General features: G+C 47.5%; 1 protein-coding gene across 2 annotated transcripts; it reads right to left on the bottom strand.

The window, feature by feature from the left end:
- Positions 1-947: 947 nt before the first annotated feature.
- Positions 948-24,319, bottom strand: GGT7 (gamma-glutamyltransferase 7). Of its 2 annotated transcripts, none has more exons than XM_047069369.1 (15): positions 24,151-24,319; positions 17,713-17,948; positions 17,196-17,347; positions 15,173-15,290; positions 14,255-14,322; positions 13,925-13,998; positions 13,415-13,611; positions 11,317-11,404; positions 9,696-9,823; positions 9,435-9,523; positions 7,624-7,773; positions 7,389-7,506; positions 6,562-6,699; positions 5,300-5,399; positions 948-1,617 (listed from the first exon to the last, which is right to left on the bottom strand). In XM_047069369.1, exons 1-15 carry the CDS (start codon positions 24,317-24,319, stop codon positions 1,454-1,456), a joined length of 1,989 nt encoding a protein of 662 aa, XP_046925325.1. In that variant the 3' UTR covers positions 948-1,453. The 2 variants fall into 2 exon arrangements, with proteins under 2 accessions (XP_046925325.1, XP_046925326.1); XM_047069370.1 differs by having other exon boundaries at positions 1,555-1,617; positions 5,307-5,399.
- Between the last annotated feature and the right edge of the window lie 1,375 nt (positions 24,320-25,694).

The raw sequence follows: 25,694 nt of genomic DNA, 5'->3' as shown, positions 1-25,694 counted from the left end.
ATTCAGTTGATCATAGGGCCACCTGGGTGGCTCAGTCAGTTGAGCATCCAATTCTTTTTTTTTCTAATTTTTTAAAATGTTTTTATTTATTTTTGAGACAGAGAGAGACAGAGCATGAGCAGGGCAGGGGCAGAGAGAGAGGGAGACACAGAATCCAAAGCAGGCTCCAGGCTCCGAGCTGTCAGCACAGAGCCCGACGCGGGGCTCAAACTCACAGACCGTGCAATCATGACCTGAGCCGAAGTCGGAAGCTCAACCAACTGAGACACCCAGGTGCCCCGAGCATCTAACTCTTGATTTCAGCTCAGGTCATATCCCAGGGTCTTGGGATCAAGCCCCTCATCAGGCTCTACACTGAGCATGGGCCCTATTTAAGATTCTCTCTTTCCCTCTGTCCCCTTCCCTGCTCATTCTTTCTCCAAAAACAAAAAAATAAAAATTAAAAGAATCAATTGATCATAGATATATAGGTTTATTTCTAGACTTTCAATCCTATTCCAATTATGTCCAGCCTCATGTCAGTACCACACTGTTTTGATTACTGTTAACTTTGTAGTATGTTTTTTTCACTTAAAAAAAAAAACATTTATTTATTTGTTTATTTTTAAGTAGGCTCTAGTCCCATTATGGGGCTCAAACTCATGACCTTGAGATCAAGAGTCACATGCTCTACTGACTGAGCCAGCCAGGCACCCCTGTAGTAAGTTTTTAAATCAGGAAGCTTCATATCTTAACCAAGATATGAAGGAAATACCCAAAATATCTAATTTAGGAAACAAATAGTAAACAAATTGCTGTAGCTGCTTTTGTACTATTTCACTTTCTCCCACTCCCAACATAGCCAAATATAAATCAATCAAGAGCCATGGTTAAGCAATAGTCTTCTTTAATTCCCCTTTGCAAATAGAAGCCCCTGAGCTGGTCCCCACCCCCACCCCTACCCACAACCTGGGAACCCCCAGATGCAAGGCCCCACCTCAACTTGGTGGGAGGAAGAGAGGAGCACCCCCTCCCCAGGATGGTCCATTTAAAAAATCCTAGTCATTTAAGAAATGAGGCTGGGGACAGGAGAAGGGAGCTGGAAGACAAGGTCCAGGTCAGGCCAGATTGGAGATGTTGGGGTTGTGAGGACCCTTGAGAAGGTTTTGCAAGCACATCCCTAAGCTCTGGGCCAGCATGGCTGAAGCAAAGGAGGCAGACAGTCTGACTCCTCAAGGCCCTGTCTGCCTGGTTGTGGACACTGACACTCACCACCACCACCGCCACCACCACCACCACAGGCCTCTGGATAGAGAATTTTCCAGTTACTCTCGGATAGGGTTTGTTAAGCATCCCCTCTGGCCCATGATCTGGGGGCATCCCTGGGGTTCCCCTGAGACCAAACCTGGGAGAAGGAGGGACTCTAAGAACATGCAAAGGTGGGGAGCAGAGACCCCCACCCCACCCTGCTGCTCTACAGGATGGTGGCTCCAGCTGCGTCTGGGCTCCGAGGGTCTTTCACACCAATGATGAAGTTGTTGGTTCTCCGGCTGCCATGGACCCAGGATAAGACATCTACCTTCTCCACATGGTGACCCCTGGCTTCCAGGAACTCAATCTCTTCCTCTGTGAACTCACCTGAAAACCACCCCCCAACATATACACATTCAGAGTGTTCAGAGCACTGGCGCAGGAGTCCTGTGGTCAGACCCGAGTCGTGGTCTTGGATGCCCCACTGAGGAGCTGCGTGACCTTGGGCAAATTGCTTTACCTCTCTGAGCCTCAGCCTCCTCATGGATAAAATACAGATTATATGAAAACAACACACAACGTTGTTATAGGGATTAAAGGAGATAATACACAGAAAGCACAGAGCTCAGAGCCTTGCATATAGTATATGATCGATAACATACGGTCATTCTTAACATTGCACAAAGGGCTTTGAGCTCTTCATCTCTAGCGGCCTAGGCCAAGCTGCCATCATCACTTGCCAGGATAGCCAGGATGCAGCCATTACTGCATAGCCCACTGACTGGTCTTTCTGGTTCCAGTCCTGCTTTCATACAGGTAAATGGAATCCTTTTAAACCATTAGACCACTCACCTCCCCTTCTCAAAACTTCCAATAGCTTTGATGACTCTTAGAATAAAATCCAAAGTCCTTACCAGGGCCTCTAAGGCACAACATCATCTGGGACCTCACTACCTCTCTAAACTCTTGTCCTCACTTCTTTCTACTCTCTCCCTTGCTTACCTCTGCTTTAGCCTCCTTGCTGCCCTCAGGTAGGCCAAACATGCTCCTACCTCAGGGCTTTGCACTTGCTGTTCTATTTGTCTAGAATGTTCTCCTCCTAGATAGTCATGAGACTGGCTTCCTTACTTCATTCCAATCTTCAAGGAGAACTTACCTGACCGCTATCTAAAGTAGCAGCCCTGTCATCTTTACCTTGCTTTATTTTCTTTCAAAGTGCTTATTGCTACCTGTTTGTTTATTTGTTTACTATGTCTCTCTCCATTAGATTATAAGCTTTTTGAAGTCAAGGATGTTGTCTTGTTCACTATTGATCTTCAGTGCCTAGAACTGGGTGAAGACATAGAAAATGTTAAAGTGTTTACTGGATAAATGAAGAAATCCCCACCCTCTTACATAAGTTCAGGTCCTCACCATCTCTTGCCTGACCCATTATTCTAGTTGTTTCTGTTTCTCCAACTTAAATTCTCCCCTCTTCAATCCATTTCCTCTACGTAAAACATATCAGGTCTATCCCACCTCTACTCAAGTGGATGGAAACCATGCTTCTTAACATGGACCTCCATGATAAGCCCTGTAACCTCACCTACTACGGCTCCTCAACAAAGATATGGTTTTCTTATTTCCTCAAATGGGATAATTTAGGGTAGTTCTTGAGGTAAAGATACAACACCGAATAGCATTGAATCACTGAGTCAGAAATGTATTTCCTTTATGGGTCCCTTTTAATCCTTTGGATAATGGCAAGGACTAAGTTTTAGTATGGCCTCTAACATTTCTTTTTGTTTTTCAGTGTTTATTTATTTTTGAGACAGAGTGCGAGCGGGGGAAGGGCAGAGAGAGAGGGAGACACAGACTTTGAAGCAGGCTCCAGGCTCTGTTGAGCTGTCAGCACAGAGCCTGATGTGGAGCTCGAATCCATGAACCACGAGATCATGACCTGAGCTGAAGTTGGACACTTAGCCGACTGAGCCACTGAGGAGCTCCTGGCCTCTAACACTTTTTTTTTTTTAATTTTATTTTTTTAATTTACATCCAAATTAGCATATAGTGCAACAATTTCAGGAGTAGGTTCCCTAATGTCCCCTACCCATTTAGCCCATTCCCCCTCCCACAACCCCTCCAGTAACCCTATGTTTGTTCTCCATATTTCAGCCTCTAACATCTCTACAATGCCTTCTGGGGCAACAATATCCACCTAAAATCTAAAAACAGTTGACTTTTTATAGCTATTTACCTTTTATTTGTGGCAAATGATGTTATTTTTTCCAATTGTGATTATGATATGAGATTTACCTTTAAAATACACTTACACTGAAAAAGAAGTACATGTATAGATACACATATGTAAATAATGGTTTAGATGGTGTACAAATATGGCAAAATTCAAGAAGGTGCTGGATAAATTCTTAAGTTTAGGAAACAATGTCTCTAGTCCAGCAGGCCTCCTGGCTGCTCTCTGAACCATTCTTTCTGGCTTTTGCCCATTTGTCCAGAAGGTTCTTTACCCTTACATGCCAAATTCCTGCTCCTACTCCAATGCCCAGTTGTCACCTCCTCCATAAAGCCTCCCAGAAACCCCAGTGGATGAACTTTCCTTTGGCCAAGCCTACTCCTCATGTTCCTGTCATAGACCATAAGCCTCTCAAGGGTGGGTAGGATGAACCAACCCCCCCCCCAAGTAACTTAGTGTACAGCCTCACATTCAATAGACACCAGAAGCTATTAGTTGGGATAGCCTCATTATCATCATTTGGGATCCAGAGTGTCACCAGCCAAACCACAGGCTGTGACTGCTGAGGATTTAGGTCTGTGGCTTCTAATGTGCTTCACTCTAGGAGACAGGCAGTAAAGAACAGAGTCTTTGTTATCAGCCAGGTATATATTCTAATCTCAATTCTGTCACTTACTGCTGATCTTTGACTACTTTATAACCTCTGTGGGCCTCAGTTTCTTTATCTGTAAAATGGGGATGATAATACCATGCAGGCAAGGACCATGTCTCATTCAATACTCTATCCCTTTTGGACTTGTATAATACATTGTCTGTTGTAATAAAAACTCCTCAAACCTGCACATACTTTCCCACTTACAAAATTAAGCTATGTTTGGGCGCCTGGGTAGCTCAGTAGGTTGAGTGTCTGACTTCAGCTCAGGTCATGATCTCATAGCTTGTGGGTTTGAGTCCCGCATCAGGCTCTATGCTGACAGCTCAGAGCTTGGACCCCACTTCGGATTCTGTGTCTCCCTATCTCTCTGCTCCTCCCCCACTCACACTTGGTCTCTCTCTCTCTCTCTCTCTCTCTCTCCTTCAAAAATAAACATTAAAAAAATTAAAAACAAAAACAACAACAAAAAATAAGCTGTGTCTACAATTAAGCCCCAGTCATTCTTAAAGGAAAGTCCATTTTCTCACCGTAACCTATAAGGTCCATGATGTGGCCTCTGCCTGCCTCTCTGACCTCACATCAGTTGCACTTACCCCAGTCTCCTTTCTACTCCTAAGACATGCCGAGCCCACTCCTGCCCTGAATTGCATCTGTTCCCTTGGCCTACAAAACCCGCCCCTGTTCTTTGCATGGTGGGGCTCCTTCTTACTCTTCAGATCTCAGCTGAAATGTCACCCAAGAGAAGCCTTCTCAAGTTATCAAATCAGTCCTATATGTCAGCCCACAGAGCATTTATTTTGCTTTCTCATATTTCTTTGATTATTTCTTTTCCTGTCTGCCTGTAAATGCTGTATCCTGAGCATAATGCCTGGCACACAGTAGGTATTCAATACAAACTACTGAATGAATGGTTTGCAGACTGAACAACTGTATCTTATTTTACAAATGAGAAAACTGAGGCTCAGAGTGGAGACATGCATTTCACAAGGCTGCACAGCCCGGAAATGACAGAACTGGTTCCAATCCCCAGATCTTTTACTGTTTCAAAGGAGTTCATTGGAAGAAACCAAACTTTCACTGGCAGGGAGTTATGCTGGTATAGGTGGGGGAACCCTTGGGAGGAGACCCCTTCTCCACCCAGCTCCTTGCCCACCCCCTGGGGATCTCTGCCGTGCACTCACTGTCCACCTGCAGAAGGTTAGACTGCAGGTCTGGATGCAGACGGCCATGAGCCAGGCTGTCACTCAGGTTCCGGTTCAAGGTCAGGACATTCAGCAAAACCTGTGGGCAGCCAAGAGATAGAAGTCAGGGCTGCCCCAGAGATGGGGATTCAGGACTCCCCAGGTCTCACTCCTTAGCTGGACTTCTAGTTAGAAACCTTACACTAGGGGTGTCATCCGAACAGCCTCAGAAGAGAGGCAGGGCTGTGATGGCCATCCCCATTTCAAAGAGGGGGAAACTGAGGGCCAGGAAGGGAAAGTAACTCACTCCAGAGTTTAGAGAGAGCCAAGGAAGAGGCACCACTAGCAGTCAGTCTCCTATAATCCAGCCCAGGGCTCTCCTCCCTTTTCCCTGGCCAGGACAGGGTTAATAGCTGGGGATAGTCTAGGGCACAATGTGAGTACTTTTAGCTTAGTGGTTGTGTGGGTAGGCTCTCAAACCAAACTGCCTGCCCATTCTTAGTAAACTGGACCTAACTTCTTAACTTCTCTGGGTCTTAGTTTCCTCATATACAAAGTAGAAATAAGGATTCCTTCCAAAGTTGAGAAGGCTAAAAGAATTAACACATGTAACACCATTCCTGGCACTTAGTAAGAATTCCATAAATGTTTTCTCTTGTTATTATCTTCATTTTACATATGAGGAGACTGAGGTTCAGAGAGGTTAAGTGAATTCCCGGAGATCACACAGTTAGAAATTAGCAGCACTTGGACTGGGGCCCAGGGCTGTCTGCTTCCAAAGCTCAGGCTAATTAACTCACTACCTGCCAAAGTATGTGCCTGGCATATATATCAGGTGCTTAAAACATCTGTGTAACTGTTGTGAGACATTTTGGAGAACTTTAGGTTCTTCCTTTCAAAATCAGACCCTAAAGAGAGTTGCTTATCTCTTCAGATGCTGAGTAGAGGCATCATGGGACTTGAGGTTGACAGAACCTAGGCAGCCCAGATGCTATATCACCTTCCAGTTCCACTGGCCCATGATTTTCTATGCAACCTGGAAGACAGGGAGCTTCAGGGCTCCATTTTGGCTAAGTAACTCAGCATAGCCTATGTCCCTAGTATCCAGGATGAATACTGGGACATGACTTTGTAACAAAGCAGCCTTGGCCTATGTTTGCTGAGCTAGGGATGAGAACAAGACAGAGACATGAGGCACATCTACAGTCCAGGCCACAGCTTGGCTGCTGGCCACAAAGGGCCTACCATGGAGGAAACCTCACCTGGGTCAGGCCGCTGAGGCCCCGGGCAGCTCCATTGGCCCCCAGTGCGAGGTAGGTCCCACAGAGCCCCTCTGCCGGCCGGACCACAGTGGGCAGCAGGAAAGACAGTGGTCGCTTCCCTGGCTGCACCGAATTCTCCTGTGTCAGAGGACCGAGACCACAGGGGGATAAGAGGTGGGGTAAGTTTTCATGGGGGACTGGTCCCTTCCCAGGCCACAGTTTGCTGTCTGTGAAATGGGCAGGGTTCCTGGATAACTAAGGTGGATCATGGCCCCACTGAATTGCTATGGAGATACGATGGGTGGCAAGGGAGGGGACCAAGCCAAGAAAGATGGCCAAGAGGAAGAACAGGATAATCTACACCCTGGTCATCTCTGTCTTCATCCTGCCAGGGTCCCAGCTCACAGGATGTAAGAATACTAGCCTCCAACTAGACCATAATTCCTATCTCTTTCCTCTTTTGACCAACAAGAGGGCTGAGCCCCATCAGCTCAGCATCCCACAATTGTAGACCATTGTGCTGAAAAGTGCCAAAGAATCAAATGGGGGCTAATATCCTTATTGTACAGATGAAGAAACTGAGGCCAAGAAAGGGGGCAAGACTTTCCCTAGGTCATATAGTGAGACAAGGACAGAATGGGATGAAGCTTCTTCAGGCCCACCAGGCTCCAAGCCCCAGACTTGGGCTGGGAATGAAGTGGACACCTTGTTTTGGGTTCCTTTATAGTAGAAGTTCCTAGAGGAAGTAGGGAAGGAGGCACAGTCATACTGCTACACTTTCTACCTAGCCTCAAGGTTCTCAGGGGAGGAGGGAAGCAAGGCCCTACCAGGCTGGGAGCAGAGTGGTTAGCAGTCCTGTTGGGCCAGGAGAAGTCTAGCATCTGGCTGTTGAGCAGGATCCCCGAGGGAGTGATGAGGCCACTGCCAAAGGGCCGGTTCAGGGAGCTGGGGGTGGAGGTTGGGCCAGGTGAGCCCTGAGGCCGCCCTCACCCCCATCCAGCCCCCAACCCTTCCTGGTCCAGACGATCCCCAGTGCCAGGTTCTGAGTCTGAGCTGGCATACCTGACCATGGCCACGATAAAGTCATCAGGGCCCATGATCAGCACCTGGGCAGCCGTGGGAGCCCCATCCAGCTCGTAGACAGGCAGGAGTGGAGCAGGAGCCGCCTGGGAGTCATTGATGTGGCCCCGGAGGTACGCAGCTTCCACCTTGCTGAAAAGACAGGGGCAGGAGATGAATACACAGCAGGCTCTCATTACACCCCACCTACCACATTGTGATGCCTGTTTGTGCAATTTGATTAATGTCTGCCTCCCCCACTGGACTGTTAGGTCTATGAGAGCAGAATCTCTTATTCTGAACATATGGGAAATATCCAGGAAAGTGTTATTGGACTGACTGAATTTATTTAGGTGTCATTCAGATTCCCTCCTAGAGCCAACTTTTATTTAGTGCTTAAACCAAGAGTCTTTTAGTTACTTGATTTCATTTACTCAGTTAATCCTCCTCTTGAAAGTACCTGGGGCATAGTGGATGCTCACATAATATTTGTTTCGAATGAACAAACAATTCATTTAATCTAATGTTTTTAGTTTGGAACTGAAGTTTTATTAAGAGTTTAGTCAGAGGAAAATTTTATATACAGGGATCTTTAGTTACTATTAGAATTTTGTGGGGGAAGACTTGGTATATAAGCCCTTAGTAACTATTTATTGGATGAAATTACTTGAATGAATTTAATATAGGTGTGTGTGTGTGTGTGTGTGTGTGTGTGTGTGTGTGTGTGTTAGAGCTAAATTGAAAACAACATGCAATTTTCCAGACGTTTTAAAGTTTGACAGAGGGTTTCTTACTTAATAACTGTTGGTTTGGTTATTGTAGTTGATTAGAGAATGACAAGTTACTAAGGATTATTAAAGATTTTCATTCAGTTTTCAACCATAAAGGCTGGTGGCCACACAGAAGAGGCAGAGAGGGCTTTGTTTCAGGTGGATTGGGTGAGGGGAGAGAGGCTTTGTTTTTAGACTTCACTCTTATGGCTTTGAACTGCTTATTGATTTTGGTTGCTGCTCTTTTTGCTTTTTAATTATAAGCTATTCATTTAGTTTCATTGTTTCCAACTTAATTCATAGAGTTGTTTGAGTAATAAAACAAATTTATGTTAAGTATATTTTTGGTTTCTGGTTTTTTCCTTAGCTAGCCTTTTGGTCAGGTATAGTAGCAATTAAATAGTAACCGTTCTTTACCCACTCATATTGCCGGTTACTACTACTAATATTTGTTGAATACTTATTATGTGCCAGACAATGTGCTCAGTGCTTTGCATGTATGACCTTATTTAATCTGTACCACAACCTCATGAGGTTGGCACCATTATTGTCAGGCCCCCTTGTGGAAACAGACTTACAGAATTTAAATTTGTCCAATCCTGTACAGCTAGTGAATGGTGAAGTTGGGATTTGAACTGAGTCAGTCTGACCAGGACCCACAGTCTTACAATATTATGCTGCTAATGTGGATACATTATAGTGTATAATGTATGTATAATGTAAAAATTCCCATCACCTCCAGTAATTGCTTGGAGATTTTTCATTGTTACTAGGCTTTCTTTTTCCACTCCAAAGGGGGCCCAGATGGGCCCCAATAGGTGCCCTGCTAGGGTAAAAAAGGTTTTGAGGGCCAACTCATTGTACAGATGGGGAAACTGAGGTAGGTGCAGGGTGAGGCAACCAGTGTCACACTATGAGTTGGAGCTGAGCTAAAATTGTCTTGGGACTCCAGGTCTTCTTGCTTTACCAGCTGCTTTTCATCTGATCCTTTCCTCACATCCACCACCACTTCTGCAGCCCTGAGGGTCCTGCCCTGGGACCCACCTGAGCATGTCATCCATGCTCTCAGTGATGGTAGAATCGTAGACAGGATCTCCCAGTCTGCTGGCCAGGGCTAATGCAATCTTCAGGGTCTGAAAATATAATAGGGGTGTGGAAGAGGCTGCCAGGCTCCTCCCAGGACCCACACTTTTGATCCTCATGTGAGAAAACCTGGAGGTGATTTAGTCCTGCCCCACGGCAGTAACCCATCCCCCCACTCCCAGTGTACCAAGACCCAGGGCAGGGTGGAGGGGTCGGCCTTGCCTCTGCCACCCAGTGAAGAGCCTGTTCCCGGGACACCAGGGTGGTAAGATTGAAGCCTTCAAGGATGTTGAGAGCACTGATGAGGGCAGGCCCTGTATGCGGGGGTGGGGGACTGAGAACCAGGTGGCCTGGAAAAAAAATGGAAATGACCAGATGGCAGGGGAGGGGTCAAGGCATCTCCATATCCCACTATCACGTAGGCTGAGACCCCTGCACTGAACTCCTCATCAGACAGGGAAACTGTGCTGAGAGGCAAAGTATTGAGAGGCAAAGGGACCCACACAAGTTCACATGGCAAGTCAAGGGCAGGGCCAGGACTCCAACTCAGAACACTGGTCTTCAGTTTCCTCTTCTGCACAAGGAAACTAAGGCTCAAGAGAACTGTAGTCTGCCCAGAGGCACATTGCAGGCAGAGCAGGGACAGGTGTCCAGATGTCCAGAACTCCTTTTAGCTCCTCCCACAGACCAGGATACTATTCAGGGCCCATCATGGTCCCACCCCTAAAACTTCTTGGGAGCAGCAATCTCCTCTTCCTATTTGAGGCCCCTGTTATTAGATGTTTGGACATCAAAGGAATAATGATAATACCTGACATATAACATTAACTGATTAACTCATTTAACCCCCACAATGGGTAATGTTATCATCCTCATTTTACAGGTGAGGAAACGGAGGCACAGAGAGGCAGCTGGTCCAAGTTTGTAAGAGACAATCTCAAGGTACTGGCATTGGCAAGAGAACCCAGGCTGGGGAGGGGATTTGTAAAATCAAATAAGAATTCAGCATCCATTCTGATCAGGGCAGCTTCTGATAACACCTCATCAAATCTTCATGGGCACCCCTCAAGGGTACTATCTCCATTTTTAGGAGGGAACCACAGCTCACAGTGGGAAGTGACTTGTTCAAGGTGAATCGGACAGCTAGTACTCAAACCCAGGTCTTCATACACTACCACCTCTGGTAGAAGAATCAGGCTAGAAATTGAGGCCTGGAAACCTGAACTCAGAGGTAACCCCTCCTGGGGTTCAAGGTGATCCAGACCTCCAGGAGGGGAGAGAACCTGAGAACCTTCTGAGGGACCCAGGAAACCACCACTTTGGGTTCAGCAAACATGGATTTCATCCACATCATAGGCTTGGCTTTTGGGATTCCTCTAGTTTTGAGTTTGGCAGGTTAAGTTCCATTCTGTCCCTGGGCCTCAGTTTCCTTTTGACACAATGAGGGGACAGGTTTATAATTGTCTTCAAAGGTTTGTTCAATATGAATTTAGATGGACTCTGGCCTTATGAATTCTTCTTAGGAAGTACACAACAGTGAGAGTGGGGCTGAGGCAACATAGAGCCCAAATCAAGAAAACTTATGGCCAGAACCCCAACTTCCAGGCCTGAACTTTTGGCCAGACCTCCCTCCCCATATCCTAAATACTTGGGGTAACTGACCCCATGACTACTTCAGGAGGTGGGCTGGCTCTGGCTTCCTTCAACAGTTGGCTGGCCAGGCAGCTCACTGCCTCAGTTTCTCTCCTGTAAAATGGGGAGGAATTTCTAGGCCAAAAGGAGGTGGCCATGGACCGGGAGGCTTCTCCTGAGCAGGGACCCTGAGAGCTGGGAGAGAGGTCACCTCTGTAGACGCCACACACAGGATTCTCCACGAGGGCACTGTAGTTGCTGAAGTCCTCCTCAGTTATGACACCCCCTGCATGTTGAGCCTAGAGGGGAGAGAATGACCCCATCACAGCTGTGATCCACACTCCACAGTGTAAGCATATGGGCTTGGCCTATGGTATATGCTTGGAATCAAAGACAGATCAGATGTTTCTAACTTTTGTGCCTTCTGCAATTTCCATCATGGCCTTTATGGACCCCATTAGCCCTCGGGACCCTATGGAAAAGAAAGGGGGAAAAGCACTACCACTGAGCACCTGCTATGTACCAGACATTCTATGAACGACCTCCTTAGATTGGCATTCAAGGCCCTTTGTGACCTGGCCCCTGTCCAATGCTCCCACCTCATGTCCTGCTATTCCCCAGTGACCTCTGTACAGCTACCTGAGTGAACTACAGTTCCTGAACTCATGACTCCATGGCCTTGCACATACTACCCTCTCTGCCTATATAAAATGAACATTTTCTGGGGTACTTGGCTGGCTCTGTCAGTAGAGCCTGCAACTTTTGTTGGGGTCCTGAGTTCAAGCCCCACATTGGGTGCAGAGATTATTTTTTTTTAAAGGAATATTTTCTACTTAAAGCAGAATTTGCCTACAGATATCAAAACTGAATTCTTCATTTCACTACAATTAACTAAAGCTACTCCAAAACCATGAACTCTGGATGATTCTGGTAGGAATGACCCTCATTGGATGTAACCAAGCATCTATTGACCAATGAACCAACAAACCTATGGGCTCATTCCATCCTTTCCAGCATGGTAATTTTCATTCCTAAATTAGCATAACCACTAGGAATCCTCAATCTCTCTCTCTCTCTCTTTGTAGTTTTAGTACTTGAAACCCCTGACTTTTAATCCACCCTTGGTGAACTACACACTGAAGTTCTACACATTGAATGACACACACATCATATGTGTTCCTTTGTTGGTCAAATTTTTAAACTCAACTTTGGTGTTTTTTTCTTTTAAAGCTCTGGTCTTTGTTAGAGTCTCCTTCATCCCCTTCTCCAGTATATCCAGGTCTGGCTAATCAGAGCATTCCTTTTCCATGCCAGTGACTGGTTTGGGAATAATCATGAGACCTATGATAGGCCAATGAGATACAAGCTGGAGGTTTTTGCTTTAACTGTTGGAATGAGAAATGCTCTTTCTCTGGGATGGTTTGCTGGAAGGATGGCTGGTGAGGAGTAGGTATGGAAAGGATCTGACAGAGAGTGAATTCAAACAGAAGTAGAGTCATGACAGAGAGACAGACAGACCAAGGCCTGACAATGTAGATGGAGCTGTGGACCCAGCAGACCTAAAGCCAGTATTCTGCTGGACTTCCCAGTTAAGTCCATTTGAGATGGGCGTCTATCATATAACCATACCTCCAGTGCCCAGCACAGGGTCTGACGCAGAACAGGCACTCTATGAATGTAGAATGAATGACACATCTATTCAATTCCCATAACTATATGGCAGAGATACATATAATCACTCCAACGGTACAGATGACAGAATCACAGAGTTGGTGTGTATCCTCATCTTGAACATAATTTTCCATTAGGAGTTTTTAACTACTGACAATAGTTCTCAGAACCCATTACTGCCTCAGACTAAGAGTCTCTGTTGGTTGGTAAGTCCTGATAGTCACCAGTGAAGGAGGGGTTTCCCTCAGTCCCTAGAAGACCCAAGAGCAGGGTGAGCTTGAGGGCTCAGGGAAGCTGAGGCTGATCCTGAGTCTCCACCAGGCCTGGGAGGGACAGGACAAGACTCTGCACAGGTTGGCACCAGCCCTGGGGGGCCCAAAGGTACCTCTTTCAATCAAGACAGAACAGTTCTCTCATCCCAGGGGGTTCTTTGTGCTGCATCCCAGTTAACTGCTCTCACCCCAAACAACCACTAATCTGATTTCTACCACCAAAGATTGGTTTTGTCTATTCTACAATCTCAAGTAAATGGAATCCTCAGTAAATATATGTAGAAAGAAAGACCGAGAAGGAAGGAAGGGGAAGAATACTCCTGCAGTAGGGTCCTTCAGGGCAAGGGGAGCTCCCCACATGCTCACCTCAGCCACCATCTCCAGTGTAAGATTGCCTCCTGCGTAGAAGGCGGTGGGGCCAGAGGTGCCCAGCACATCCAGCACTGCAGCCAGGTCAGGCCGACGCAGCAGTGAGCCAGGTAGTGGCGGGTGGCCCAATGGCAGGAATGTCTCACGGAAACGCTCAGATGCATTGGGCGGAGGCTGTTCGGCCAGGGCTCGGGCTGCAAGCAGGGACAGGAGGCTGGGCTAGGGGCTGAGATGCACCATAGATGAAGTGGCTGACTGGCTGGCCCTAATAGTTCTGGTCCCCCAGAAGCCTGTTATGGGGAAGGTGTGTGGGGGGGGTGTACATGGGCCCTTCCCAGATCCCCTCATTTGAGGCTGCATCCCTGTGAGAGTAGGATGGGTGGGGAGGGAGCCAAAGGAGCAAACTGGAAGAGAGGTGCTTTTTGGCTTGGGCCCCAAATCTCAGAGGTTCCTTCTCCCCTTCCCATCAACCTCATGCCTTCCCCCCAACCCCCAGGCCCCACTGACCTAGATCATGGGTCACGTTGAAGCCATCTTGGGCCACAGCTGCTGCGAAGGCCAGGACTTGGGACCATGGCAGCCTGGGGGGGCCGGAGAGCAGGGGGTGGAGAAGGTCCTGGGGGGAGGAGGAGGGGTCCTGGGGGAAACTTAAATCCCTGATTAGGGAAAACCCAGAGACTGGAAGAGCAAGGGGGTTCCTGGGAAGGAGAGTCCTGGCAAGGGAAGGGGATATTAGGAGGTGGAGTTGGGAAGGAAAGAATCCAAGGAAGGTAGGAGACGGCCACCCAAGGAGAGATGCAGGCAGGGGCCCCTGGTCCCCAGAGGGAGGGTCTTTACCTGCCATAGAGCTGGTGAGCTTCATGTAGCCCCTTCACCATTCCGGGGACCCCCACCAAGAGCCCAGGCTGGGCGAGGCGGGCAGGTGAGGGAGAGAGGAGACCAGGTCACTGGAAGCGGGGGGCTGGGCTGAACTCCGCAGAGCCCCAAGCCAGGGATGGGGGCTGGCACAGGGGAAAGACACAGGCCAAGTATCCCAGAGGAGGGACAAGCTCTCCCCGGCAGGCATCCCTCCCATTTCCCTGACTTATTATCAGCAAATGCAGAAAGGCGTCCTTTATCTAGCATAGTTGGGGGATTTATAAATTAAGCAAACCCTTTTAAGAGCCAAGACATAACCAATTTAGACAGAAACCTGTCTGTTGGATTATATCTACTCCTGCCTTTTAAAGTAATGGACAAGGGACTTTCATTTAACCTTTTCGTTATCACACTACCATTACTCAGCTGTGATAACTCAGGCATGTGTTTGGCTTTTGTCACTGCACCAAATAACTATTTTTCCAAATTTTTCTACTTTTTCCTTTGCTCTCAGTGGATAGTGGGTTTGCCTTTAGCAGTACCTCTTTAATTTTCCAATAGGTTGTGGGCTGGGAAAGTTATAGTCAACAAGCTTAGAATGGGAAGTATGAGATATAGTGCAGGAACTTTGCGATGTCTCAGGCTGCTCAGGTTTCCAGATAGGTGAGGTCGCCAGAGAAGTGAGGTGTTGCTGTATTGCCTATTATCAACCATCCAGATCTTTTGGTTCATTATTTTATTTTGGGAGCTGCCTCTCTTCCTCATAGCCTTAAGAGCATCCTGCTTAACTCTTTTTCTCATTTCCACTGTAATTACTCAGCAAAGTAATGTTTCGGTTAGCAGAAGGGCAGTGAAGGGAGACGCCCCCGGACTCTCTCTTCTCACCAGCATCCCCACCTTGGTTTCCCAGGATCTCTGCAGGGCCTCTTCCCTGAGGGCCCCTGGTGCAGACTCCCGGAAGTCAATTAGGTGGCTCTCATTTCGTCGGATGTCATGTACCAGCATCACGCCGCCACTGGGAGAGGCACAGAAGGGGGAGGTTGATAAGATGCTACCCCTCTAAACAATTAACCTGCCACCCTTCAACCCCCAGTGGTGATGGCTAAATCTGTCATCTGGAGTCAGATGTCTGAGCCCTCTCCCCAGCAGGGATTCAGAGACTCAGCTTCTGTAAGAGGGTGGGGGAGTGAAATCAAGGGGATTGGGGACCCAGAAACCATGGACCTCATCTAGCCTGTTACTGGAGACTTTAATCCCTGATTAGGGAAACCCTAGAGACTGGAAGAGCAAGATGTTCTACCCCCTGCCCCCACCCTAGACCATAGCTGGACCCCTGCCAGCTTCCTGCACCTGCCTCCATGGTATGCCTCTGCTCCCTCTTCCAGGACTGAATTATGTAAGGATAGACTGTATACAACCAAAAGGGGAATTTCTTTGGTAGGGCCTGCAGGGCTGGTCTTGCAGGAGCCAAGATATGGACTTTGTCAGCTTGTCCCTTTTCTGTGACTTGTTTCCATCTGAGATGGAAGTTGCATCTGAGATGGTTGGCCTGCAGCCAAGTAACATAATAAAGAGAGCAGGAGAGATAAACAATAGGGAGTGGCAGGAATTATGGCCAAGTAGAAAGCACAAGCCCCATCATGCTATTTAGCTCCAGACAATTGTAGCCATGTGGGAATGCGGGCCCAGTGTTACCGAGGCTCCCGATTGTTAAAGAGATGTTAGAAATATGGGTTTTTATGAAAATTCTCAACTTTTTAACAATAGCAAGCAAATTAAAAAATAATTTTTTTCAATGTTTATTTTTGAGAGAGACAGAGAGACGGAGACTGAGCGTGAGTGGGGGAGGGGCAGAGACAGAGGGAGATGCAAAACCAGAAGCAGGCTTCAGGCTCTGAGCTGTCAGCACAGAGCCTGACATGGGGCTCAAACTCATGAACCGTAAGATCATGACTTGAGCTGAAGTTGGATGCTTAACCAACTGAGCCACCCAGGTGCCCTGAACAATAGCAAACAAATTTTAAAAACTTTAAGTGTGGGAGATGCTTGGGTAGCTCAGTCAGTTGAATATCCGACTCTCAATTTTGGCTTAGGTCATAATCTCTTAGTTTGTGGGTTCCATCCCTGTGTTGGGCTCTGTGCCTGCTTGGGATTCTCTCTCTCTGTCTCTCTGCCCCCTCCCCCACTCTCTCTCTCTCAAAATAAATAAACATTAAAAAAAAATAAAAATTTAAGTGTGGAAAACAAACTAGTCTGTGTGTTGGTATGGCCCATAGGTGGCCAGTTTGTAATCTTTGTTTTAAGAATTCTTAGCCTGGGGACACTTGGGTTGCTCAGGTGATTAAGCTTCATACTCTTAATTTCTGGTCAGATCATGACCTCATGGTTTGGTTTGTAGATTCCAGCCCCACATGGGTTTGTCCTGACAGAGGGGGAGCCAGCTTGGGATTCTCTCACTCTCCCTCTCTCTCTGCCCCTCCCTGCTCTCTCTCTTTCTCTCTCTCAAAATAAATAAACTTTAAGAGTTCTCAGCCTGGGGTACATTTTTGGAAGATAGAGGTTCCATAGCTTAACCATGCTCACAGGGATTTGTTTTAAGGATCTGTAAACCTGAAAGTTAAAGTATCCCTGTGTTAACTAGTGACAGTATACCCCCACCAGAGTAGTTTACAAAAGTCTAGTTACAACAAAGTAAAACACAACAAAACAAAACAAAAACAAAACAAAACTCTTCTGAAAATGCCTCCTCTGACTCAGGTAAGGAGAAAGGGGGAAAATTGGATGTAGAAAGGCAAAATGCAAGGAGTTGGGGCCTAGCTGCCCCTCTAGTGAAACCCAAAGACCCCCTAGTGAGGCCTACAGACCAGGACACAGAAGGCGGCCTGGGGGAACCCAACCTCCACAGCTGGGAGCTCCTTACCCGCCCAGGCCAGAACTGTGTGGAGCCACGATCCCCAAGCACAGGGCTGCTGCCACAGCGGCATCCACGGAAGATCCCTGTTTACTGAGCACCTCGATGCCCAGCGATGTGCAATGGGCAGCATCAGTCACCACGGCACCCTGGTGAAAGATCTGGGAAGGGAAAGGGTTCTAGGTGGGGGCAGTAGGAGACCCCTGCCCCCTTAAGGCACCTCCACCAACCCCAGAATCTCCGCAGGGGCTGGGGGTGCGAGGCCTGCCTTCTTGTCCCCTAGGACTCTTTCCATTATTGCCTCCAGTGCCTCTCACCTGATCAGGTGCCTTCCTGGCTCTGTCCTCCTCATACCTTGAGCCCCTCCCTTTGGGGCCTTCCTCTCCCATGTCACTGTCCTCTCCCCTTTCCATTTGCTGACCTCCTCCTGCACTCAGCCATTCCGCAATCCCCACGTTCTCCTCAAGAACTTCCTCACTCCCTCCTCTTCGGTTCCCTCCCTCTGGCCCTCACGCAACCCCCTCACCTGAGGGTCCCCGAAGTAAATCTGCATGACAAGCGCCACAGTGACACCCGTGGCAAAAGTGAGGCAGGCCGTGACGATGACTGTGAGCCCGTCCTGGCGGCAGGAGCACTCGGCCGCTGCCGCAGAGAACGGGTCCTTGCGTGTCTCCCGCAGCGGCGACCCGTCCTGGCTGCCCATCTCCGACGACGTCGAAGGCAGCCGCTGCAGCCGCGCAGACTTCAGGAAGGAGTCCGGGTCTGTGGGGTGGCAGCCGGGTAGGTCTGGGCACCTCTTACCTGGCCCTGCCCGCCTGGAGGGCGGGGCTATTCTGCATGACTCTCTCCCCGCCCCTGTCAAGCAAACCCCACTAGACGGCACTGCTCGCCCTTTTTAGCATCTCCCCAATGCACCCCAAAAGGGGGAAGCGGCAGTCCCAGCTGGAAAGACAGGGACCCCCATCTAGGCAGCAGGAAGCTGGATGTCTGGCCCCTAGGCAAAACTTCCTGGGAAGCGAGACCCACCCAGGGACCCAGGACCCAGGGCCTAGGGCAAAGAATACTTCCTGGAGTGCAAGGGGTTTGAGCCCTCCCTGGAAACTAGATCCTGCCCCAGCTGGGGCCAGCTTTCTGTGCAAGGAGGTAGCTATATAAACTGAATGAACAGGCCCTGGCTTCCAACCTTGCTTGGCTTACCCATTCACTCACTCAACAAATATGGAGGGCCTGCTATGGGTCTGGCCCTCTGCTCAATACAGGGGAAAAGAATAAACAGTTTCTGCCCTCATGGAGTTCACAGACCAGTGAAAGAAAAGAAAATAAACAAACAAAGGAGTATATCATCACAACTTGTGGCAAGTGCTATGAAGGATGGAATGATAGAGAATAATGGTGCACGTTGAAGGTTGCTTAGCTGGGGAAATCAGGCAAGGCTTCTCAGGGGAGGTGACTTTTAAGCTGAGAACTAAGGGATGAGGAGGAGCTAGCCATCATATGTAGAGCAAGGGGTGAGTGTGTGGAGTGTTCTAGAAAGGAGCAGCAGGCACAAAGGCCCTAAGGTAGGAATAAGCTTGGTACATTAGAAAAAAGTAACCAAGGCCTGAGTGGCTCTGATGTAACGAGCAAGGGGAAAGAGTGGTATGGTGGAGGCTAGGCCAGGTGCACTGGGTCTTGTGGGCCTAGTGAGAAGCTTCGATTTAATCCTAAGAACCATGGGAGGCCATTGCAGAGTTTTAAGCAAGAACTGAAGACATCTGTTTTGTGTTTTAGAAAGATTCCTCTGGCTATCTGGAGAATGAATCTGAGGACTGACTATAAGAGTGGAGCAAGCTACTACTTGCTGGCTTACTATGAGTAAGTCCCTTCAAGCCACAAGCCTCACTTTCCTCACCTAATAATGGAGCTAACCCCTAACTGGCCAAAATGGGCATAAGGATTCCATGAGATGATTCTACCAGGCACCCTCTAGCTACTTCTATCCCCCTTCCACGTTGGCCAGGGCTGAGGCCCTCTTCCATCCCATAGTTTTCCTCCTTTGGGTCATATTAGCCTTGAAACCAGTTCTCTAAATGGCCTATAGGTCCTGGGTGTTTGTGAACAGTAAAAAAATAACCTGGTACCTTGGCCTTAATACCCTTGCTATATGTACAATGTGTTTTAAAAAGTTCATTCATTCAATAAATATTTTGTGAGCACCTCCTACTATGCACTAGGAGGATAACCACTTTAAAAGTCTGTGGGATAATATTGAAAACTAATTGTTATACTTTCCTGTTTAAAATACTATCATGGTTCATTGATGTCAACATGATGAAAATCCAAGCTCCTTGACCAGGCATTCAAGACCCTTCAGAATCCATACTTCCCTCTTCTGTGTAAATAAGAAACCACATACATATATAGATAATTTTTAGAAAACGTTTATGGTGGTTACTTCTGGGGAAAGATACTGAAGGTAGGAATGAGATGGGGTGGGAGAATTTCTTGTTTGAAATTTTTATTACATATATGTATTTTTTTAGTCAATACATATAAATATATTTTTAAGATTTTATTTTTTAAGTAATCTCCACACCCAACATGGGGCTCACACAACCCCGAGATCAAGAGTCTCATGCTCCACTGACTAAGCCAGCCAGGCACCCCTAAATCAATACATATATTTTTATTTTTATTTTATTTTTTAATTAAAAATCTTTTTCTTTTAAAGTTTATTTTTATTTATTTTGAGAGAGGGATAGAGAGCAAGAGGGGGAGGGGCCAAGAGAGAGAATCTCTGTGCTGTGAGCACAGAGCCTGAAAATTGTTTTCTTGTAGAGAGAGAGAAAGAGTGTGTACACACATGAGCTGGGGAGAGGGGCAGAGGGAGGGAGAGAAAGAGAGAGAGAGAGAGAGAGAGATAAGCAGGCTCCATGTTCAGCAAGAAGCCCAATGTGGGGCTTGACCTCAAGACCCTGGGATCATGACCTGAGCCAAAATCAAGGGTTGGATGCTCAACCAACTGAGCCACCCAGGAACGCCCATATATTTTTAAATAAAAAGGAAAAATTGTGGGCAGATAGGAATGGAGAAGAGAACTTTTACTTTTCTTCACTTTTTTTTTTTACTATACACATGTAATTTGTTTTACATTTTTTATTCAAAAAAAGAAACTTGTCTTCTGGAAGCCTCCCTCAGCTGATCATGCTTGCCTCTACTCCACAGCACCAGCACCACATAGTCTTTAAATAAAACTGGAATTCATTCAACAAACAGATGTTAAATACCTACTGTGGGCACAGAACTCTCCTTGGTCCCTGGAGGTTTCAAAAGAAGTGCAGGAAATGGTTTTGAACTTGTATTTATTGATGCTGACTATATTCCAAGCTCTTTATACACATTCCCTCACTGAAGCATTCCCATAACTTTATGAGATAGGCCTATTCTCTCCATTTTGCAGATGAGGAAACTTGGGACTGGGAAAGATGATGCTGCCCACTTAAGGTCATAAAATGAATAAATGACAGAAGCAAGTAACTCAAAACCTCCTTTCCATTGCTCCACAAGGCAGGAGCCATTTCCACACTCAAAAGCCAACCTTGTAAGCTAATTCTAGTTGATGCTTGTCCTTAAATATGTTTTCTCCAATCAGCTATGAGGGACCAGGAGGTGAAGGTGATATGGTTTCATTAGAGTTAGATTCATGCAAGACTTTTTATTCCACCAGTCAATCATTAAGTTATTCATTTATTCAACAAAAATATTTACTGAATACTTTACTGTGTAAGCACTAGGGCAATAAAACCATTGATTTTACTGATATGTAAGAGCAACAGCAGGACACTGGGAAAAGGTTAGTTTGGAATCAGAAGACATAAGTCTTTTGGGAAAAAGATGATGAGTTTAATTTTGGTGATTCTGAATTTGTGGGACATTAGCAGTTGTCTGGAGGCAACTGGCCTAGAAGGCATTTGATTTTTATCTGCTTAGATGCCATTTCCATTCAATTTTCTTTTAGAAAATACCATCTCCCTTCTCTCATTCCTCATTTTCTCATTCCTGACCAGAGTGAGTATATGACCTAGGTCTAGCCCATCAGAACAGGTACCTCTATACAGTATCTGGTTCAGGGACAGGCATGTGACCAGCACCAGTTCAATGAGACTAAAACTTAGTTCTATTGCTGGAAGCATTGGGAAAGAGGAAAGCTTTCTTTCTGCCTAGATTGCTAAGATAGTACGGGGTAAACCTGTTGCTGCTGGGGACATGTTGACCCACAAGATGAAAGCCAATTCCTGTTTAGGTGCCTTGATCCAGCTATACTTGAGGCCCCATATCCCTGGATTTTTCAGTTATGCTATCAAATAAAATTCTCTTTTAAGATTAGCTCAGTTTTAGCTGAGTTTCTGACAAAAGAATACTGAACAGAGTTGACTTGCTAAGTCTAGAGCTCAGGAAAGATATCTTGGCTAGAAACTGAGTTCATCTCTGGCTTGCTTATTCCTTAAGGGCAGAATCATTAAAGATTTTTGAACCAAGGAATGACATGACAGAAGTTCAAGGTAGTGGATGGATTGGGGTTGGGGAGGCAGAGGGGAGGAAGAGGCAGGTAGTTGCTAGAAGCCTATGGGTAATACAAGTAAGAGAGGATGGTGGCTTAGTCTACAGTAGTGGTAGCAGGATGATGAGATGGAATCTGCAAGATACTTGGAAGGACAGAGAGCATCTGATCACCATTTGGAAATAAAAGGAAGGAAGGAAATCATGGGTAGCTCCTGGGCTTCTACCTTGGAGACTGGACGAATGGCAGTGTCACTAATTGAGAATGACATTGGGGGAAGGGCAGGTATGGGGAAGAGATGATAAATTCAACATAGATCATGCTGACAGTCAGGCACTTGCAGGACATCTAGAGGCAGATGCCTGCGACAAAGAGGAACACATGGGCCTGAAGCTCAGGAGAGAGTCAAGAATTTCCCCAACCTTGGAGTGGTCACCATTTAGCTCTACTTTTTCCAGGGTCAGTTGTAGGGTACCTGGCACTTGGTTCTGGGGAGTGGCAGGCTAGAGGCTAGTTGGGCACAACCAAGGTCCTGGTTAAGAGGATGGGGCAGTGCCAGTAAGTGGCACCACCAGGTTAATAACATAGATCATGTTAGCCAACAGGCTAGTCCCGCTGGCCAAAGAAGCCTTGGGGCCTAGAAGTTGTGCTCTGAGACAAAGCACTGAAATGACTACATAGGTATGATGGTAAGAGTCCTTGGAATTTTAGTGTACAAGTGTGGCATAAGGTGCAGGTTCCAAGAAACTCAGGTGACAAGGGTCTCTGTTGGAGTTTTGTACAGATGAGGGCAGAATCTATATTAACTCCCCAAGGTACTCCCTCCCCTGCTAGTCTTTCATCCTGAGATCTATCTCATTCATTTATTCATACAACAATTTTTATTAGTGCTTAGCACTGTGCTGGACGGTAGAGAAAGGATGGTGAACAAAACAGTCACGATCCCATCCTCATAGGGCTTACAAATATGGAGTAATCACATGACTGCTCAAATAATCACAGGTTTGATAAATGCTAAGACATTTATAGGGAGCTAGGAGAAAACATGTCAGGGGTTTTCCAATCTCTAGGTTAAGAGAGATAGACATCCCCAGTTGAGCTAGAAGAGGAAACTAAGGCCCAGGTCAGGATAGGACTGCCCACTGTCATACAGAGTCAAGCCAGTGCTGAGATCAGGAGTGGCACTCCTGACCCCTGAATAAAGGACATAGTTTCAGGCTGTTATCCACCAGGACACATCTTCCCATTACTCTTCCTGTTACCTCCTGATTCCAGGGTTACTCCCTCTGGAAAAGAAGTTTTGATCTGCAGCTTGGACATGTGATGCCCATAAGCCTCCCCCTCCAGGTAGGGTACAGTCTAGTTAGGTTGGCAGGGGCTGTGAGTAAAGGCCAGATGACTGGGAAGTTGTGGAGGGGGAAGAGTTTGGAGCTTTCAGCCTGGGAATAGCTACAGAAGGGTCAGGCTGGAGAAGACTGGGTCAGAGAAGCAGGATCTGCCTGCCAGGCTGGTAAGGAAGAGGGCTCAAGTGCAGGCACTGGGAGGAAGACAGAGTTAAGCAGAAGGATGCTCTAATGCCAGGAAGTGACGTTGAGGGAAAGAAGGATGGGGGATGGAGGATGAAGAATGGAGAGGAAGATAGAGCTGGGCCACATGGATAGGAGGCAGAGCCCTAGGGAAGAAATGCTCAGAGACCTCTTGGCCCTCAGGTCTCCCCCCTCCCTACTCTTGCCCCTTGCAGTCCCTGCAGAGGGCCAAGAACACAGTAAAATTCTGGAGCCTGCTTCCTAGGGGGCAGGGTACCTTACTAACATCCTGGCCTGATCCATGGCTCCGGGAGGGGTGAGGTAATCCACAAGGCAGAGAAGGCACTCTGGTCTCCAAGGACTCTGAGAGGTCATGCAGTCCATCCCCCTGTCTCCCAATACCTAGCCCTCACAAACAGACGGGAATCATGCCCTCTGTACCCCTCCGGGGACATGAAGAAATCCTCAGCTGCTCCCTAAGGTCTCTCCTTCCCACAATCCTTGGCTGTGGGAAGTTCTTCCCAAGACCTAGCCTCTACCCATCCTGCTGCAGTCTGTTCTCTGTGACTAAAGAACGGCCTCTTCTGGGTGATCACAGCTGTTTCTTAGCATCCTCCCTCCAAAACTCCTTCCTTTTTAGTTGGTTCTTCCCAAGAGGTAACCCCAATCCCTGCTACTGCAATCCCTGGCATCATTCTTCCCTGTCGCATCCTAAACCTCCAAAGCAGAAATGCATCTCCAACCTCACTAGATAATTAACAGAGACAAGGGAGAAGAAGGGAGGGGTCCAGGAGGAAGGGGATCAATTAGGGAGATGGAGACTGGAGGTGATGCTCCGCGCAGATGAAGGAGGACCGGGGACGTCCCAGGGGGCAGGGACTGGGCCAGCGGGCCTCACCGGTATCGGGGTCTCCCAGGAAGGCGTCCTCGTCCTTGCGGCCCCTCAGAGGGGCCGCGGGCGCCGGCTCGTCCTCCGGCAGCCTCGGGAAGCTGGTGATGCTCATGTAATCCACGGGCGAGTAAGCGCCCAGGGCGCTCTCCTGACTGGCCTCGTTCTCCGCCGCCATCCTCGCCCGCGCCCCCCAGCAGCGCAGCGCCTGCCGGAAGTGGTGCGGCGGGGGCGAGGGGGGTGGGGGAGGGCGGGGCCTGAGCTCTAGGGCAGCCAGGAGGGGGCGCCTCACCACAACCCCCGCGGGCGTAGGGTCTGACTGCACACCCCTCCTCCACCTAGCGCTGTCAGCCTGCAGTCGACCTGCATGTGGGCAGTGTGAGTGTGGGATCATAGACTGGGATGGGGTCTCTGGAATCTGAATATTTACCATCATTTTAAGAGTTTTTGATGTGGTTCTGAAAGGATACTTGGAGAGAGAAATAATGGTGGTGATGGTATGGCAGGAATTGAGAGGGAGGGATAAATGGGAGAGGAATGGGTCTCTGTAGTCTAGTTGTCTGGGTTCTATTCCCTGTGCTACCACTTATAAACCATGTCATCTTAGGCAAGACATTTAATCTTCTTGAGTATCAGTTTCCTCATCTGTAAAATAGAATAACAGTATTCATCTCAGATGGCTGTGAAGATTAAATAACGTGTCAGAAAATGCTTAGTATAGGACGTGGCACTTAATAAATGTCATAACTATGATTATTGTTATTATTTCCTTAATTTCTTGAATTGTCATCCCATCCAACCCAATCCATCCTCTTCCTACCCTGAAGAGTTCTGACTACACTATAGTTTGGATTACTACCCCATCTCTAAGGATGGGGGAGGGAAGTTCTCTCTCTTATGAGGCCTCTTTTCTAAACTTCCATTACACAGTCCACAAACAAGAGGGAGGGGGGTGCTGGTGAAGCCCCTGGGGACACACCCTCTCCTTCCGCAACCCCAGGATCCAGGCTCAGAGATAAAAACCAGGACTATTTGAAAAACTACTGTGGGACCAGCAGCTGCAGTGCCATATTTAGACAGCAGAGGACATCAGTGTATTGAGAACAGCTTTAGGACTTAGGAGAAGGGCTTGGAGAGAAAAGAGAACTGGGGGCTGAGGAGGGAGGGAGGGGAAGAGATGACTGTCTATACTAGGAATGTGTGCCCATTGCGTGTGCCTTCCTTCCTACAGAGAGGTTCGTATCTCCTCAGTGAGGTCTGTAGGGCTTATGGATGCTTCAGGGAAGTCTGATCCCCCTTGTAGTCTCCACTAAGTGAGGTCTGTGATCCCTTAGTGGTGTCCATTTCCTCAGTGTTGTGAGAGGCCCCTTAGCGGGGTTTGAGTCCTCTCAGTGGAGTCTATGTCTCCTTAGTAAAACCTATATCTTCTCTATCTCCTAGGAGGAAGTCCATGTCCCCTCAATAGAATCAGAGAACTTCAATGCATTTTATGTCCTATTTGCAGGGTCCACAGCCCTTCAGTGAGATCTGAGATCCCTCAGCAAATCTGTGCT

Source organism: Lynx rufus, unplaced genomic scaffold, assembly GCF_022079265.1.
Source record: "Lynx rufus isolate CCGP_SWC_20201006 ecotype Redwood Valley unplaced genomic scaffold, mLynRuf1.p SCAF_8, whole genome shotgun sequence".
NCBI classification, from domain to species: domain Eukaryota; kingdom Metazoa; phylum Chordata; class Mammalia; order Carnivora; family Felidae; genus Lynx; species Lynx rufus.
This window is presented reverse-complemented; position numbering and strand designations above follow the sequence as displayed.

Bases quoted from the DNA above. Each gene is read 5' to 3' on its own strand.
- GGT7 (XM_047069369.1), bottom strand. From the start codon at position 24,319: ATGGCGGCGGAGAACGAGGCCAGTCAGGAGAGCGCCCTGGGCGCTTAC. The intron at 13,999-14,254 runs GTAAAGACCCTC...CGGCCCCCCCAG, and splicing joins GCTCACCAGCTCTATGGCAG to GCTGCCATGGTCCCAAGTCC. The intron at 9,524-9,695 runs GCAAGGCCGACC...TTATATTTTCAG, and splicing joins CTCTTCACTGGGTGGCAGAG to ACCCTGAAGATTGCATTAGC.